Source organism: Mastomys coucha, unplaced genomic scaffold (assembly GCF_008632895.1).
Source record: "Mastomys coucha isolate ucsf_1 unplaced genomic scaffold, UCSF_Mcou_1 pScaffold22, whole genome shotgun sequence".
NCBI classification, from domain to species: domain Eukaryota; kingdom Metazoa; phylum Chordata; class Mammalia; order Rodentia; family Muridae; genus Mastomys; species Mastomys coucha.
This window is the reverse complement of record NW_022196905.1, coordinates 232,946,621-232,963,911: the sequence shown is the minus strand read 5'-3', so window position 1 is coordinate 232,963,911 and position 17,291 is coordinate 232,946,621. Positions and strand designations below refer to the sequence as shown.

The 17,291-nt window shown below is 52.2% G+C and overlaps 1 protein-coding gene across 2 annotated transcripts in view; it reads right to left on the bottom strand.

Moving 5' to 3' along the window:
* Positions 1-563: 563 nt before the first annotated feature.
* The window catches only part of Cpne2 (copine 2), a 38,942-nt gene continuing 22,214 nt past the window's right edge, over positions 564-17,291 (bottom strand). For both annotated transcript variants that reach the window (XM_031340911.1, XM_031340912.1), the window contains 10 exons: positions 17,191-17,280; positions 16,577-16,675; positions 16,134-16,220; positions 14,666-14,725; positions 13,880-14,013; positions 12,081-12,135; positions 9,561-9,612; positions 8,207-8,340; positions 2,217-2,453; positions 564-1,109 (listed from right to left, as the gene is read on the bottom strand). In XM_031340911.1, the coding sequence (XP_031196771.1) occupies positions 1,002-1,109; positions 2,217-2,453; positions 8,207-8,340; positions 9,561-9,612; positions 12,081-12,135; positions 13,880-14,013; positions 14,666-14,725; positions 16,134-16,220; positions 16,577-16,675; positions 17,191-17,280 (1,056 nt within the window). In that variant the 3' untranslated portion in view covers positions 564-1,001. The remainder of the gene's footprint in view (positions 1,110-2,216; positions 2,454-8,206; positions 8,341-9,560; positions 9,613-12,080; positions 12,136-13,879; positions 14,014-14,665; positions 14,726-16,133; positions 16,221-16,576; positions 16,676-17,190; positions 17,281-17,291) is intronic.

The following is a 17,291-nucleotide window of genomic DNA, read 5'->3' as shown; positions in this document are numbered from 1 at the left end:
CGGTAGCAGGATATGCATGCACAATGGTTAACCACATTTCCATCCGCATTCTGCCAGTCTAGTAGGCCTGGTGTATTTCCGTTTCTGCAAGATCATGGTAGAGCTGTGGAAGGTTCATGAACAGTGCTGGCACAGGGAGTTAGAAACGTGGTACTAAGTAGAAATGTTCACTGTTACAGTCATGTCTGCTTGTCAAAAGGCCTAGAATTCCACAAGAGAATACGGGTGTGGAGGAAAAGGAAAAGGAGGAGGGCTGGGGCCAGTTTTGTGAGGAGGAGATGCGTGCTAAGAGGAACAGAGGGAACAGACATAACCTCCTGAAGCCAAAGACATTGCCTACTGCATCCATAGGAGGAAGTGGGCGGCTGCAACCGCTGTCTGAATGCTATGTCCTGTGTCAGTTTCACAGGAATCACTACTGGTGACAAGGAATGCGTGTCCCCATGAGGAAGTGATCCCACTGACCTAGAATGGGAGTGAGGACGAGGATCTTCCTATTGGTTTTCTTTTCCAGATCAGTGAGTGCCCATTGACCCTCACTAAGGAAGGAGCTTGACAGCCAATGTCTGAAACTCCTTTATTACCCTAAGTTTAACAAATAGAACAGTCACAGTATAAAAACAGCAGACCGCCATACAAAGTATGCGGTAGGGATACATTCCTTCTTACAGCTAGTTACTTAGAAAAAGCCAGTTATGATTGTAAAAATTTTATTCTCTTTAATAACAATAATTCCACTAAAATTATACAAAGTACATTCAATACTTAGAGTGGCAGGAGGGTGGGGAGAGGAAGCCAGTTTGTCCTGGAAGCATCATCCGTTGACTCTGACATAGAGAGCCCAGCTGGGCTGGGGAAGTTGGGGGTGGAGGTCCAGTTGTAAAAAATAAAAAACGTGGACTGGTTTAAAAAAAAAAAGCCACCCACGAGGAAGCAGGGTGAACGTGCATGTTCCTGGGGAGGCTGGGGGCTCAGCTGGCATGCTGCGGCTGGGCATGGGCTCAGGCAGGCTCTGAGTTGGTGGGGGGCAGGTTTTTATGCTTGAAATACTGCACTACTTGCTGAGGAAGCTCCGCCAACACCGCTTTAGCCAGAGTTTCTTTGGCTGCCTGTGGGGTCCAGGTAGGGAGAAACAGGAAAGAGGAGGAGATTAATGTGCAGGTGCGAGATTCACTATCCCAGAGGCACCATGGAGCGCTTGAGGGCCAGGGCTGTCTGAAAGGAGTGGGCCTCAGCCCAGCCCAAATGCTAATCCTACCACTAGCCATGACTTCCTTGCCAGTGAAGTTCTCTGCCCTTACAGGATGGGGAAAGACCTCCGAGGATTAATTTGGGAGAAGAAATGGCATTTTAGCCGCTTCAACCTGAAGCATTTCCTGACCAACGATCTGGCTATGAGAAGCAGCAGTATTGAATGGTCACTACTGAGCAGCCAGCCACAGGAAAGTGTCAAGTCACTGTCTTATATAGCAACAGATGACCAATACCCCACATTTGTCCTAGGAAGCCAGAGGAAGGAACAAAATCATCCTAGGCAGATGCATGGTGACCACTGGGCCACCACTTGCCAAGGCTGGTTCCCAGGATTTAAGCCCTGGCATCCCCACAGGCTTTAGCTGAGGGAACCAAGGCTCAGTTGGGTCGTAGCTTGCCTAAGACCATGCAATGTGTTACTGATCCTATAGGAGTTAGAACCTAGGCCGGCCTTACATAGATGCCACCCAAAAGTCCTAGATCCATCCAAAAGACAAAGCATGCCATGACTGTTCTGCCAACCCTGGCCTACTCACAGGTCCTTCTCAGTAAGGCCAGAGCTACTCCCAGGAAGAGGCTGGCTACCACTATATATCCTATCTCCCCATATTTGAGGGAAGTAAGCCAGGCTAACAGGAGTAGTTTCTCAACTTTCAGTTTCCCATTTGCAGAATAAGGTAGAGGAGAGGGCAGGAAGCCCCAGTTCCGAGCTTTGGCTCCCACCTCAGCCTTTCTCAGCATTCTGCCTATCCAGGACACTACCTAGAGCCATAATCTGGATCAGGTCTCACTCCTGGGTTCCTTTGACTTGTGGAAATAAGTGGTGACTGTGTCACAGTGGCCTTGGGCAAGAGTGGACAGCACCTGACTCATCGTGAGCTGTCAGAAGCCAACAGTATAGGGGAGGAATCTGAGACTATGAGCTCTGTTACAGACCCCTCCCAACCTGGGCCCACACTCACGTTTCGGAACTCTCGGAAGGGCACGAACTGTACAATGTCTCGGGCTGCTTCCTCGCCTGTATGTGAACGCAGTCTACGGTTGTCCCCATCTAGAAACTCCATGGCTGCAAAGTCAGCATTGCCCACACCCACAATGATAATGGACATGGGCAGCTTAGAGGCCTGCACCACGGCATGCCTCGTCTCCTCCATGTCACTGATGACCCCGTCCGTGATGATGAGGAGGATAAAGTACTGCTGTAAGGAAGAGTGAGCCAAGTGATGGATGAGAGTGGGGCCTCACACCCCTCCCTTCCAAATCCTCAAGGCCTGAAGGAGGCAAACTGTCCACACCACAGACATCTCTGACACCCATTCTGACTCTGGGCCCCAGGCTCAAGGCTGGCTCTACCAGTTACTATGCAGTACAGCCTTGGCCACTAAGACTTAATCTGCTGAGATTCAGTTTCATCATCTCTAAACCAAGAGTTACTGCTCAGAGCTGGCGTGCCATCTGCCTGACAAGCCTAAGCTTGCACAGGAACACATTCTAGCCTACAGCCTCTGTGGCTGGCCTCCCTCCTCTGTCTTTGGGGGGCAGGAATACTTGCACCCTGCTAGCTCCATACTTGGCACAGAAGGATACACCTGCAGGAGCTAAGCACAGGTCATGTGGGCCATCACTTCTGAGATGTGGATCATCATCATGTCTTGGTGTAGTAATGTCACACTTGGGGCAGGAGTAGGTATTCAGAGGTCACCCTGTTCTAAACATGGTGCCCAGGAGGCAGCCTTGGTGTAGACTGGTATCTTAGGTCTCTGGCTTTCACTGACCCCCCTAATCAACAGAAGGTAGGAAGCTCAGGGCTTTAGGCAGCATAGGCTCCAGATAGAGCCTAACGCCATTGCACAGTTTGCCCTGTGTTTTCCTGTTATCCTCTATCTATGGCAAATGACACCAAACTTCCATGAGCAAGATGAATTTCTTTACAAATTATTTCAGTTAAAATACATTTAATAATGAATATGTGCAATCTAAGGATAAAGTGCACACAGGATGACTTGATATGGAGAAGGGAGGTGATTGACAGGAAATTGTCAGGAAAATCCAGCAAGTGGGCCTTGGAGTTGGAGGTAGCTGGCACTTTACTTTCACCCAGTGCTGTCTTGGCCATCTGATGGCCGTGTTCAGAGGAATCCAGTGTTTTACCCTATCCGTAAGACAAACACGTGAGCCTAGTGCTGATTCACCATGGGGGGCTTCTGTCTTCTAATTCTGTCCTCTGACCCCTAACTGCCTAAAGGGGAAATTCATGAAGTTAAGGGAGGGCAGAGGTGACCCGGGCAGGCATGGAGCCACCTTCTTACCTGGCGAAGCTGTGCAGCTTGTGGGCAATACAAACCCAACCTCCAGAATACCCTATCTTCCTTTTCTGCCCCAAAATCTACATTACAGGTCAGGGTATGGTGAGCTTGTGCAGACACGGGCTCCACCCTCCATACCACCCTCCATACCCCAGCTTTGACACTGTGCCTTTAAGAGACCAATCCCCTGGCTGGGCATACTTGTTACCATGGAGATTGAGCCTGAACCCAGCAGTAGAGAGCTGCTGCTGGCAGCCCCTAGCCCTGGTTTTACCAATCCATCTAGACCTTTTCCCTGCCATTGCCAATTGTTGTTTTAGGGTCCCTTCCCTAGCCAGCTTTTATCCACATTAATCCCGCCCACCATGCAGTTCACGACAATATTCCTGGTACTTCCCTGGCAGAGAGAAGGGCAGGAAGAGGCCAGACACTGAGGAAAGAAAGATTTAATTGACTGCTCCGTTAAAGGTAGCACTTGTCTTCAAGCCCCGTCCAGCTCAGACACGTGCCCCCACCTCCCTGTGGTTGTCTTGCTCTTTGTTGTAGTCTGCTGCCTGCCTTCTCAGGGATGTGAGTACAGAAATACAGAGCCTGGGTTCCTGCAAGACTGCAAGTATAGCAGGAAGGGCCAGGGGCACCTGAAAACATAATGCCTTTAGAAGACAACCTAACTGAGAGTCTGGCTTACAGACCACCAGATGGCTTGGAGGGCTTACACGACCTGTTAAGGTCCCTGTAACAGGTAACTGGCAGGTTCTAGGATCGTGCCCAAAGCTGCCTGACTACAAAGTCGGGGCTCTTCCCATGCTGTCCCTCTGCCACCCACTGCATGGGTAGCTGGTCACTGTGAGCCTGGCAATAAAAGCTCTCTTGTCACCCATTAACCTGGGGTTGGAGAGTCTGAATGACCAGGATTGTGGTCTAGGCAGAGTCCAGAGCCCTGGCTATAAACCCTCACTCCTGGGTGCCACAACCAGCCTGCTCAAAGTCAGGACCATCAAAAACCAAAGATTCACTACTACCCCTCCCAGAAGCCCCCAGAGCAAATCAGAATGGAGAGTGGAAAGGGATTCTGAAGTCCTAGTGTCCCTACTGTGCTGACCCTCCTGATACCCTTCCACAGGAGGGACCTTCCACAGTAGGTCCCTCTACACACTCCTTCCCTACACCCTAGATGCCCCTGACAGCCCAGCACACACTGCATGTCAGGGGCTTGGCTCTCCATCCAGTTCTCAGAAACCAAATCCCAGCATATTCAAAGAGCAGAGCATCTCTTGCCAATTCCAGGCATGCCTCAGGGTGCGGGGACTGCACAGCTACATCTCCTACTGCATGAATGACTGGACTTACAGGAAATTGGCCTGACCACACAATTCCAGGCAGAGTCCGGGGAAGCTGCCCTCATCTCCAGGTAATTTCTGAAAAACTAGCTGCCGAGGACCCTGAGATGGGGCCTGCTGCCTGTACTCCAGCCCTGACAATGGATGCCTTGGCCACCAAGCTGGAATGGGCCACAAACAAGACCTTACTGACCAAAGCAAGGCCACTTTCAGGTCACTCATACCTTAGTACCTCCACCCCCCACCCCTGCTCCTCCACACAGTGGCTTCCCACTACCTTCAGGAGAAAACTTCGAGTGTCTGATGGCTCTCAAAGTCCTGTGAGTGATAGCCAGCTTTCTCAATCTTGCCTACTCTGTCACAATCTCTTTACATAAGACTCTATCAGCTATACCCACACACCAAGACCTCTGGGTCTTTGCATATGCTGTTTACTCTGCTGGGCTGCTACCACCCACAACGCATCCCCCCCTTAAGAATCTCTGAAGTCTAAGCCTGCACACCCCATTCTAAGCATAGCATCAACCTTTCCTTGTGTCTGCTGTCAGTTAGGTACCACTTGTGAAGTCCTGTGCTACAACCCATCACAGGCTTAGGCAGTCATACTGCAAAGCTGGGTGGCCTCCCGGCTAACTCCTCACTAGCCTATAAGCTGGACTTCATTCATTCAAGTGTCCTTGGGGCTGCACAGAAAGGCTCAGAAAAGGCACGTGGAGGAAATGAATGGAAGGTGCTAGAGACCCCACCACCTGCTCTCCAAGTCCTGTACATGGGTATGCTCTGTGTGCATACGTGTGTGGACAGGGAAAGTAAAGCCACATCACATTCCCCAGCACCAAAACATAGCTAGACAGAAGCATTGGCTAATCCACCAATAACTTCTGTCTACTGTTTAGCAGATAGCCTGTGAGTCTGGCCTAGAGGCCACCAGATGGCTCAGAGGGCTTACACGACCTGTTAAAAGTCTTGCAACAAGTAACTGGCAGCATTACCAGATGCTAGCCTGAGAGATGCTCGTTCCTATGACCTATTATCTTATGTGCCAGGCTCTAGACTGAATGACGCACATACCCATTTGGGTGACTCTCTACAGCACTTACAGAAGGAAATGCTGTTGTACGGGGTGGGAGTGGGGGGGGGGACAAAGTTCAGAGTGCTTAAACTACCTGCTCTAGTAACACAACCAGGAAGTGGGGGAGATAGGGCTTGAACTAAGTCCTTTCAGCTTGAGGTTGAGCCATCCCACAACCCTACTCACCTCTTCTGGTGGAGAGGGTCAGGGTATGTGGTAGAAACATCTGTATCTACTCCTGGACCTCAGAGTGGAAGGGGCAGTAGAGACCCCAGGCTCCACTCACACAGCTGGAGATGCTTAGGCAGCATCTGAAGTCAGAGGCCTTAGAGGTAAGAACTAAGCCTGGGAAGCCATGGGTGGCTTGGAGTAGCAAGTAAAGCCAAAGGAACCAGGGTTGACCCCACAAGGGTCTGAAAAGGTGTCTGAGCACAGGTTTCAAGTCCTTTTGCTTGGAACATAGGTGAGGTTCTCCTTGCTGGTGAAGGAGGGGTGGACAAAGCCCTTGCAGATCTGGAGTCCCCCAGTAATGAAGCCACTTGCCTCCAAACCCCACCTCCTACCCAGTTGACCCCTTGGCTGGCAGCAGGGACAGCAGGAGACAGGGAGGGGCCTGGCACACTGCTGGAATGTGCTCATGTTCCCTGCCCAGATGGTTCCTCCTGAAGAGGAAATCAGGCCTGTTTTCAAGCCTTTAAAAGATTCGTGCAGCCAACAACTTTGTCGGCACTGAGCTTGGCACCCTCTCTCCTGGGTAGGGAAGCTGAGGGCTGCCCCTCACTCTGCCCTACCCAAGCCATTGTATCTCAGCAACTCGGGAACCAAAGAGCCACAAAGCACAACCCCTGCCTGCCAGGCCTCACAGAGTTACTGTCCATTCAGGTCATCCCTTCTCGCGTCACCACAGGGGTTGGCACTCCCACTGCATGGTAGGAAATGGGCTTAAAGGAAAGCAGGAACCTGAGTTCTTAGCTATCTCAGTCAGGGAGCTAAAGCTGAGAGGCTCATCTAACGCACAGCACAGGCCACCAGCTCCTTCCTGGCTGGCCATACCTACCTCAGTGCTTCGTGTGCACTAGTCCCAGTTTCCAGGGACACAGGTCCCTGAACTCCACTGTCTGTCCTTCAAGTGGGACACTTGGAGTGGGACACTGCAGGATTATCAAATGCTAACCTCCTCAGGCAGTCTGGCTTAGATACACTGATCTGCTCTGGGTGCATGTACATAAAGACATGTAGTGCACATGACTACAATGGGCTCCATCTCCACAGAGCCTTGCCTGCCTCCAAGACAATTAGAACAGGCCTGGACCTTCCCTGAGCCAGCCCTGGGTCCTCTTCTTTCTCACTCCCCTGCCCTCATTTTCTCTCTGCAGCTACTTCAGGGATGTCAACCTCTGCTTCTCTAGTAACCAGGCACCTCCCTCCTTTGAACAATCCCGCAGTGGTCCCCTTATTTGTGGTACAGAGCCTTCCCTTTGGGATAGGTTTTGGTGACATGGTCTCACTGATCTAATCCCATCTCTTCATGGAGCACTGTGTACTGTGCCAGGCTTAGAGTGTATAGTGAGGTGAGTACAAGTACAGAGAGCCCTGGCCCATGTGGCCAAGACACTGCTAACTTATAACAGAGGCAAGAAGGGAATGGACAGAGTAGGGCCACATGGAGAGGACCTTGCAGGGACAGCGAGTCACCTGAGGAAAAGCCCTGGCACATGGCCCTGCTGGAAGGAATGGGATGAGCAGTGCTGCAGATGCCCAGGCCGCCCATGCCACATCACAGACACTTACTGCAATCTTACTATTGAGCCCTAGGCCAGGGCTTTAGACATAAAGCCCTGTAAGGCTTTAGACCAAAATGTTCCAAACGGCCAGCTCCTAAGCCCACTGGGGTCAGACTGGGGTCAGACAGGGGCCAGTCCCTCCCCGCTGGAGACTGGAGTCAAAGGTCTCACTTCAATGACACTTCTCTCTGGAGTAGGGCTCCAGGAAGCAAGGCTCATCAAACCGGGTTTATCCTGCCTCCTCAGAACCGAATGGACAGCGACCTATAGAAAAGCTGCATCTCACCTGGACAGGGAGGGAGCCAGGGGGGGTTAGACATCTCCCACTCTAGCCCCACGCTGATAAGAAGATAAGAGCACACAGCCCAATCTGATATCCCTCCTGGTGGGCAGAGTGCCACCCTCGGCTCACCTCATCCCAGCATGCAGATGTCCTTGCTGACTACTTACCGTTGCTGTCTGCTGCTGTGTGGCCTGGGCTGCAAACCGGGCCACGTGGTTGACGATAGGGGAGAAGTTTGTGGGGCCATAGAAGCGAATGTGGGGCAGACAGGCTGAGTACGCCTGGACGATGCCATCCACGCCTACAGAAGACAACCTGGGGTCAGCTCAACACCTCTGCCCCATTCCCATCCAGCTGCGGACAAAGCATCTACTTCAAAGTTCTCCCAGAAAGCCCCTACCATTGCTAGTGTAGCCTTGAAACAGAAAGTTCTCAAGGGCAGGACTAAGGTAGTAGTCAAGAGCCTGACGTTGAATCAGAGAGGCCTGAGTCTAGGCCCTTCCCCTTCCTTGCTTCTTTTGCCTGTGGGATGGGGTGAGCTGTTTAAGCTTTCTGAGTCTCTCTGAGCCGGTGAATGACAAACAAGGCGCCTGACAGAGGGGTGCGGGGGAGTTATCTGGAGGTCCATCTTGGACACTCTTGGCAGAAGCTTTGGTGGGGATGGGGCTTGCACGGCTCCTTACATACCAGGTGCTCTGTAAATAGCTGCTGTCATGACCAGCCAACACTCTACAACCCTACACTCCTGGCCAGAAGGCCCCTGGCTAGGGCTGGCATGAAGCAATCTGTATTTAGACACGTCTTTGAGGACCTGTACTAACCAGAGCCCACGGAGCACAGGATTTCACTTATGGCCAAGAGAGGCCCTCTGTGCCCAAATCATGACACCCCTACAGTGACATGAGAGACTTCCTTCTCTGTGGAGTTCATCCTGGTCCAGCCTCAAGAGTCCACAGAAGGGAATAGATGCCCTTCTCATTCCCTTCAACATCCTCTCTCCTCCTCTGAGTTTCTAAAATGAGGTACATGGGCAGAAGGGGTGGATCCTGCACTCATTTCTTCCCTCTTTCTCCACCCCCCATGCCTACCCCCACAGCCAGGCTGCCGTCCATCTTTGGTCATCAAGGCTCTTCCAAGAGGGGCAAGCACGAGATGACAGCAGGTGTGTAATGCTGCTGTCTGTCACCTGCTGGTCTACACAGCTCTCTGTCACCTGTCCCCCTAATTCTCATCTATATCCCCATTCACCCAGGAAAATGAGCTAAGCAGGTATCACACCTCCTTGGGGCAGGTAAGGGTTGGTAAAGGCCCAGAGAGGTACGGTCACTTCCGTGAGGCATCAGCAGCCAGGAACAGGCAGCCGTTAGCCTTGAACCCTGGACCTTATGACTCTACGCTCCACAATCCTCACCTGTCGCTCTAAGTATGTACGACAGGGATGGGATAGGAAGGACAGAAACTGGAATTCTGTCCCCTCCCCGTCCCTCTGCCTGCTGCTCTGCAGGCTGGGGCCACACTCACCTGAGCAGAAAGGATTAGTGGGGTTGAAGTTGATAGCGAATTCATGAGACACCTAGAAAGCAGAAGACATGTTGAGAGCCAGCGTCCTGCCCCACCCCGAAGCCAGCTGCCTCTGAGGCTTCACTCTCTTACTCTGCCACATCTGGTTATTGATCTCATATCTGCCTCCCTAACTTCACAACAGGGAAACCGAGATCTTATAAGCCAGTCCACTGTCCTCCGGGGGTAGGGGTATGTCCAGGCTGCTGTGGACCTTCCTTGCCAGAGACTTCCTAAATGGGACAGAGATAGTCAGGGGCAGTGGGGCTCTAGAACACTAGGAATGCCCCTGCTCCCTCTCTGCATCTGGGGAGCCACTCGTCTGGGCTTGAAAGCTTTTCCAATCTTAGCACCTGGCACGGTGCTGGGCCGAAGTCTACCTCACACCACTCAGCTACCCAGGATTGGCTGACCACTACTCATTGCTAAAAGAGGGATCAGACCACCCAGTGGGGCTGAGTGGGTCACATGCAAGCTGTGCAGATCCCCAAGGGTCTGTCCTTGCATCCCTGTCATGAGTCCTGGCTCCTGGTCTGGGGCTGGAGAGTGGGCTTAGTGATAAAGAGCATACACTGCTCTTGTAGAGGACCTGAGTCCAGTTCCCAGCATCTACATCTGGCTTTTCACAACTACCTGTGACTCCAGCTGCAGAGAAACTAATGCCTCTGGCCTCTGCCAGCACCTACAGTCTCATACTCCGCCCCCCCCCCACATACACACACAATTAAAACATAAAGTAAATAACTAGGTTGGGTCTCAAATCCACTCTGTTCACAAACAAGGACTTTACACCAACGTATGCCAGACCCTAGCAAAACAGGAGAGCACCAAGTGCCTCCTCCCAGAGAGAACAAGTAAATCACTGGAGGCTGTGAGGACAGTGCCAGGGCAGGGCAGAGAACCAATGAACCAGGGTGGGAGAAGTCAATTGGCTCAGTGGTGGGTACATGCAAAGGCCCTGAGGTGGAAAGGAAGGGAGAAAGGCAGGCTTACAGGGCAGGGTTAAGGTGGCAGCATGGCGGCATGAAGGGCCAGGAGGGCCAGGCCTGGTATACTCTGGCAATGCAGGAGAGGGGATGGAGCATCTATGCTTGCCTAGCCTCATTGCAGCACGCTGCTTTAACACCACTGGGTGCTTAGCCTGGCCAAGCTCCAGCACCCGCCAGAGTTACCCTGTGACATTTCCAAGGCTTTTGCTCAAGAAAACATCTCATTCAGCTGAGTTCTTTGGAAGCTGGCTGGTGTCCTAGCAACAAGCTCTTGCTGGGCCTGGCCACTGGCTCACCCTGCTCTCCTCCCCATGGCATCTATGTTTGCTCAGAGGCCCAGGCTGGGTCCCACAGCATCCTGCCTCACACTGTGGAGGGCCAGAATATCCACTGTTCATGTGTCAGACCCAGAGCTAGTCTGATGCTCAAGGTGAGTGCGGAGGTAAGCTAAGAGGATGGGAGGCCCATACTAATTCCAGGAGAAATGTGCAGCACACGAGAGGGAGGACTGGCTGAACTGGGCATGCCATCCCCATCAGCTCTCCCTCTAGGAAGCAACAAGTGTGGACATGATCCTACAGTCTATCTGTCCTTCTGGAGCCCAGACCTGTGGGATAATCTCAGGCAAGCTGCATGAAAGTCCTGGGCTTTGGCCGTTCCTTCTGTAAAATGGGATGTTGTTCTATGGCTCTGGCTGCGAAAACTCTCCAGCTCTGTGGCCTGTGTTCTCGGTGACCTCCCAAGCTAGGGCACCCAGGGTTTCCTCCTGCCACAGGTAAAGTCCTTACCTGCCCTTCACCAAGGCCATCCCATGGGCATCTACTGTTCCTTTTCCCTCACCTGTCTCCTTCCCAACATCTGAAATCTACCTGCCCTAGCCCTCCTCCCGCCCGGAACTTTGTCTCTATTGTCTACCCCATGTCCAAACAGGTCTCCCATTATGTCCATCCACTGGAGTCAGGGAGGCTGAGGGTCCCTTCTCCCCTCCCTGTGACTTAGGCCACCGGGTACTCTATCCTCCCTGAACCCCCTTGCCAGCCTCCTCCACTGTGAAAGGGGGACCACGGTCGACCTCTGCAGCTTGTGGTAAGAATGGAATGAAGCTGGCCATCAGGTGGAGTTTCGTGCAAAGCACCCAGAAGCCAGCAAGCTCTGCTTCTTGCCTGTTCTCTTCTCCTGATCTCCATGCTGTGACTTCTCCCTGAACCAGGCTCCTGACCCCCTGACTCAGTCCTACATCCCTGGCCAGTTCTGGATGCCTTGCCTCTCCATCTCATCCCGAGTTGGATCCTGGCCCTGTAGCAGGGGTCTGCCCCTCTGCAGATCGTGCTCTGCTTGTCTCCTGACCTCACTCACAGGTACAGGGCTAAGACAGTAAGTGCAGTCTGGGCTGAGTGCACGGCAGACAGAACCCTGGAGCTCCCCCGACCCCTGACTCTGTCCTAGTCCCAATCCCACCTCAACCAAAGGAGGTAGAATCCGTTACACTCACCTTCCAGTCTGGTGGTAACTGGGCCCCAAACCCCAGAGCAGGAAACATCTTATCACTGACCAGAGAGAGAGAGAGAACATGTAAGGTATTTGAGCACCAACCCTCCCCAACACATACACAATCACACACACACACACACACACACACACACACACACACACCTCACACCACACTCTCCCCTCTTGGTCTACCACCTTATGTACCCCCAGGTGCAGAAATTCACCGCTCTAGAATTATTCTCCACTAAGCCCAAGTCTAAGGCCACTTCTGGGTGGCAACTGAACACAGCTTGCTACATCTGTACCCAGGGCGGACACTGTTGCTTAATTTTGACCAGGAGGCCTAGAAGCACCCTACAGACCAGCAGTTTTCAACCTGTGGGCTGTGGGCCCTTTGGCAAACATCTATCTCCAAAGACATCTACATTATAATTCATAATAGTAGCAAAATTACAGTTATGAAGCAGCAACAAAAATAATGTTATGATTGGGGGCCAGCACAGCATGAGGAACTGTATTAAAGGGTCAAAGCACTAGGAAGGTTGAGAACCACTTCTCTAGACCCTTCTCAAACCAAGACCCTGCTCACTAAGGCAAAGTCACAGAGGAATGAAATGGACTAGATCCAAACTTCTGTTCATAGTTGGGGGAAAACACTCCTAAAATCATAACTATGAGCTGCCTTCATCGCAGCCCCAGAACCTAGGCTCATCTTCTTTTTCCTGTTCCTTATGTCCACCCCTAGCCGTGGTCTCTCAGTTCCTCAAACATGTAGGGATACTTATCTCAACTTCAGCCATTATACTCCATTGAAATAGCCTTCCCCAAATCTGTTTTCCCTAACAGATTCTTATTCATCCTTCAAAGCCCAACCAAAATGGCTACTTCTCTCTGTGGGCCATGGATGAGTGTCCCTGAGACCCCATAATGCCTCTCTTCCGTGCTCCCTTGACTTCTACCTCACATGTAAACAGGTGTCTCTGAATCCCAGTGGTTTCTTCTAGAAGAACAATGTGTTATTTGTTAACACATGTAACATTTATATCAGAGACTCTGGCCAATGTGGAAGATGAGCTACCAGGGTCCAGGACAGAGCAGGGAGACCAGTTAAAGGGGATGGGGCAGGAGGCAGTGGCTCCAACGCGGTGCCCTGAGTTCACTGGGCTTTTGCTGAGCCTGAACTCCAATGAAGGGCTTGGGTGCCCTGGTGAATATCAGGGAATTCTGTCTGAATGTGAAGCCTTCCTTACTGTGTGTGCTGCATGTATCTTAATGCTTAGAAGCACAACCATCCCTGAGGCCCTGATCCCCTGAAATGGGGCCATGGAGACTCTAGTCCTCATCTGTGTACATTCAGATACATTCTTAACAAAACAAAACAGGGTCTTGCTGCGTAGCCCTGGCTGGCCTAAAACTCACTTTGTAGAACAAACTGGCCTTGAACTCACATAGATCTGCCTGCCTCTGCCTCCCAAGTAGTGGTCAGACACATTGTTAAGTGCCACCCCTGCCTATACCCCTAGCTGTAAAAGCAGAGGCTGCGCTGTAGCAACTGACTTTCATCTCCATCCTAACTCACTCTCTTACTGGATGGTTGGATGATTGGTACATTGTGTGTAGAAAGGTTCCAGTTGAACCAGAGCTTGCCTGGTAAAATAACAGAGTTGGTTGAAAATGTCTCCCATGAGGAATGGAAGGGACAAGAACTGTGTGACTGCCACTCTGCAGATCCCTGGGTCCCTTCTAGCTCTGACAAGCTGAGCTTCCCAGTCTGACCTTCAGAGTCATCTCCAAGTATACCTGTCGTAGTCCTGAATGATCTGTCCCACTGCCCAGATGGCTGATAAGTATTCATTGGTGCCCATGGGGTTGATATAATGGAGAGAAGAAGGGTCGAGGGGATTCCCGTTGGAGGCTGTGAAGTCTATTCCAACCTGCAGAAGGAGAAAAGGGACCAAGTAGTGTGGCCATAGACCCCAGCACAGCCTTGGGGGAATAGGAGGGTTTAGTGGACACAGGAAATCTACTCATTTCCCAACCCCAATAGTCAAGATAATGACTGAGACAAAATACAGAGTGTCCAAGTTTGTGGCACTTCAGTCTAGGGGAGGGACAGAAGCAGATGGGTGGAAAATTCCTAAGATGCTTCCAGACAAAACAATGAATGCCAGGTGTGTGAGAGGACAGAAAGCCCCAGGCGAGGGCCTCTGAAAAGGTGGTGGCAGAGGGAACAGCGTGAAGCCCTCAGGTGGGCAGAGAATTGCCAGGAACAGAGGCATAGCTGAAGTGAATAGAAGAAGGAGCAACTGGGGAACGGAACCCTCCTGGCCAGTGAGAGGAACTGACCTTTCTTCTCTGCAGAGAAGCAGAGTGGGAGGTCCTGGGTAGCCCTGCTCAGCCCCCAGCCAAGCCTGACTCAGCCACCCACCAGGACCAACTCCCTATGCCCTTGCCTCTGAAGCCAGTTCCATTCTTTGCCTCAAGGAAGTCCTCGCTAAAGTTTATCACAAGTCCCTGCTGCTATGACAGAGGCCTGAGCCCCTGGGGAACGACTCTGGATAGGCTGGTGATGGGGTGGGGCCTTACGGTGAACATGAGCTGGCAGCCTCCCAGGATGTAGTCCAGGAACGAGTAATTACGGTGTATCTGGAAGAAACGGTGAGACGGTGGGTCCTGATTTGGGCTATGAATGCCTCTGAAGGAATTGGTGCTTGTGTCCTGGCACCTCGGGAGGAAGCCAAAGGGGTCTGATCTTATCATGACAGACTCCAAAGCTCTCAGGCAGAGGCCATGAGTGGATGAGGACCCGAGAGCATGAGGACCACTCTAGGCAGGGACCAGTTTCCCAGAGCTAGTCACACTTGCCAATTAGTCATCCCACAGCTCAAGTCTTCATTCACCACTGCTGGGCAGCTGTCTCCCTGAGTCCTCACTGCCTCCCGTGCTAACACACAGTGCAAATGCCCATCCAAGGCCCCCAGAGCAGGGTTACAAAGCTGGGAGACAGCATATCTGCTGCCAAGGCCACTGCCTCCTCTGAGCAAAGCATGCTGGTCTTTCCGAATTAGTGGCATCAGGGATTTCTCCCAGATAAATGTAATCAGGCAAATTTTTAAAGGGGCATCCCTCTCCCATACCTGTCATGCTTGCACTTGGATAGATGACAAGTTTGTGGCCAGCACAGGCAGATCATCTTAAAAATCTGGCCACACTGAGCCAGGTAGTGGTGGTCCTTGCCTTTAATTCCAGCACTTGGGAGGCAGAGGCAGGCAGATCTCTGTGAGTTCAAGGCTAGCCTGGTCTACAGGGCAAGTTCCAGGACAGCCAGGGCTACACAGAGAAACCCTATCAACCACTACAACAGAAGAAATCAGGCCTGACAGGAAGAAAACCAGCAGGACAGACGCCAAAATTTGTGAGTGTCGGATGTTTCAGAAATGGGTCCAAAGTCACGCTTGACATTTACAGAGCATTGTCTGTGGCACTGCCACTGAAGGTCCATGTGACCCTGTGACAACCCGGGCTCCAGACTAGTACATAGAGACCTCAGTGGGCAGCAAGGCTACACTGTCCTGCACCTCAGCACTCAGGAGGCCTTGACAGGCAGATTTCTGAGTTTAAGGCCAGCCTGGTCTACATCCTGAGTTCCAGGACAGCCAGGGCTATATAGAGAAACCCGTCAACAATAACAATGAAAGAAATCAGAATGGACTGGAAAAAAAAACAGACAACATGGCCTAGGCACAGCATTCTGAACCTTGGTGGCTTCATTTCTACCAGGGAAGCCATAGCTGCCTGGGTCCTCACTAATGCTCAGTCCCACAGCCTCTGCCCCAAGAGCCACACACCATAAGCCTCCAGGGAAGAGGGAAGTGGCACCCTTTAGTTCCCCACCTAGAAAATCACCTGGGAAATCATCTCACTCCCTTGTGGATCTGCACAGGGAGGGGATCTGAGACTGTGCTGTTGCGCACCCTACCTTTTCGACACACCCATTCTATAGACAAGCAGACTGAGGCCTCTGTGCACCCCCCCATGAATACCTTCTGCTCACCTTGCATGATCTCAGAATAATGATGCCTGAGTTCTTGTAGCTTTTCTTCTTCCTCTGCTTCTTGGGGTTGATGCACTCCATCTCCAGCTGGTGCCATGGGGAGGAAGGGAGGCTCAGCTGGAGTATCTTAAGATGCTACCCTCCCAGGGCCCCAGAATCCCCTCCACAACCTAGACCCAGGGGTAGATGCCTCCTCCAGAGAGGTTCCCTGGGTGGCCACCGCGAGACCACTTTCCAGGTGCCTCAGCTCTGACTTCATGCACACCCTGAACCTCTACCCCATAGACAGAGGGAGAAACTGAGGCTCAGGGAGGACCGTCTTGCTCAAGGTCATGTAGGCAGGAGAGGTGTGATTGCATGCTTGCCTGCTTGGTCCAAAGTCCTGAATTTCTTTTATAGTCACTGCCAAGACCCTGGGGTCATGGCACATTTGCCTATCTTACCGGGACACCATCCCGAGCCTCGCTCATCTGCAACACAGAGGTCTGGAACTCGCCGATGAAGTCGTGGCCTCCATTACTGTCATAGTCGTAGCACATAACCTGGGACAGGTTCAGCACGGTCACCCCAGAGCTGTCCCCAGGAGGTGCTCTCAGCCTGTTAGCACCTGAGTACACTTCATGTCTATTGTATGAGGCGTTCTCTCCCATGGTCGGATCTGTCTAGCCTTGGGGGCTCCTGAGCTTCCTCTGGCAGGAAGCCTTCCGTGACTACTGGGAAAGCAGACTGAAGCCACTTACCTAAGGATGAAGGCTGTGCTGATGACTCCCCACTGGCCATCCCCTCCTCCCCTGACCCCACTGTATCCCACCCAGCAACGCCGTGGTCCTTGTAGGGATCAGGTGGTGCTATGGCAGGTGGTCCTGGAGGTGGGGAGGTGAGGTCTGAGTCCCGAGGACCAGGCAGTTCTAGACCTTGAATCTAAGCCTCCTGCCTTCCCCTCCCAAGGCTCTTCTCATTATTAAGAGGAGTTTCAAACAGGTGTACCAGGGGCCTCTCTGGGGTGGACTAGGAGGTGGGGCTAGCAAGGTGGGAACAAGGCCTCCAAGTCACTGACCTGGATGGGCTTCTCCAGATCGCCATCACACAAGGACACCAACGGGACGGTGAACGGTTTCCACACTGGGTCCAGGGTGTACTTGATCACCTGGGGGGGGG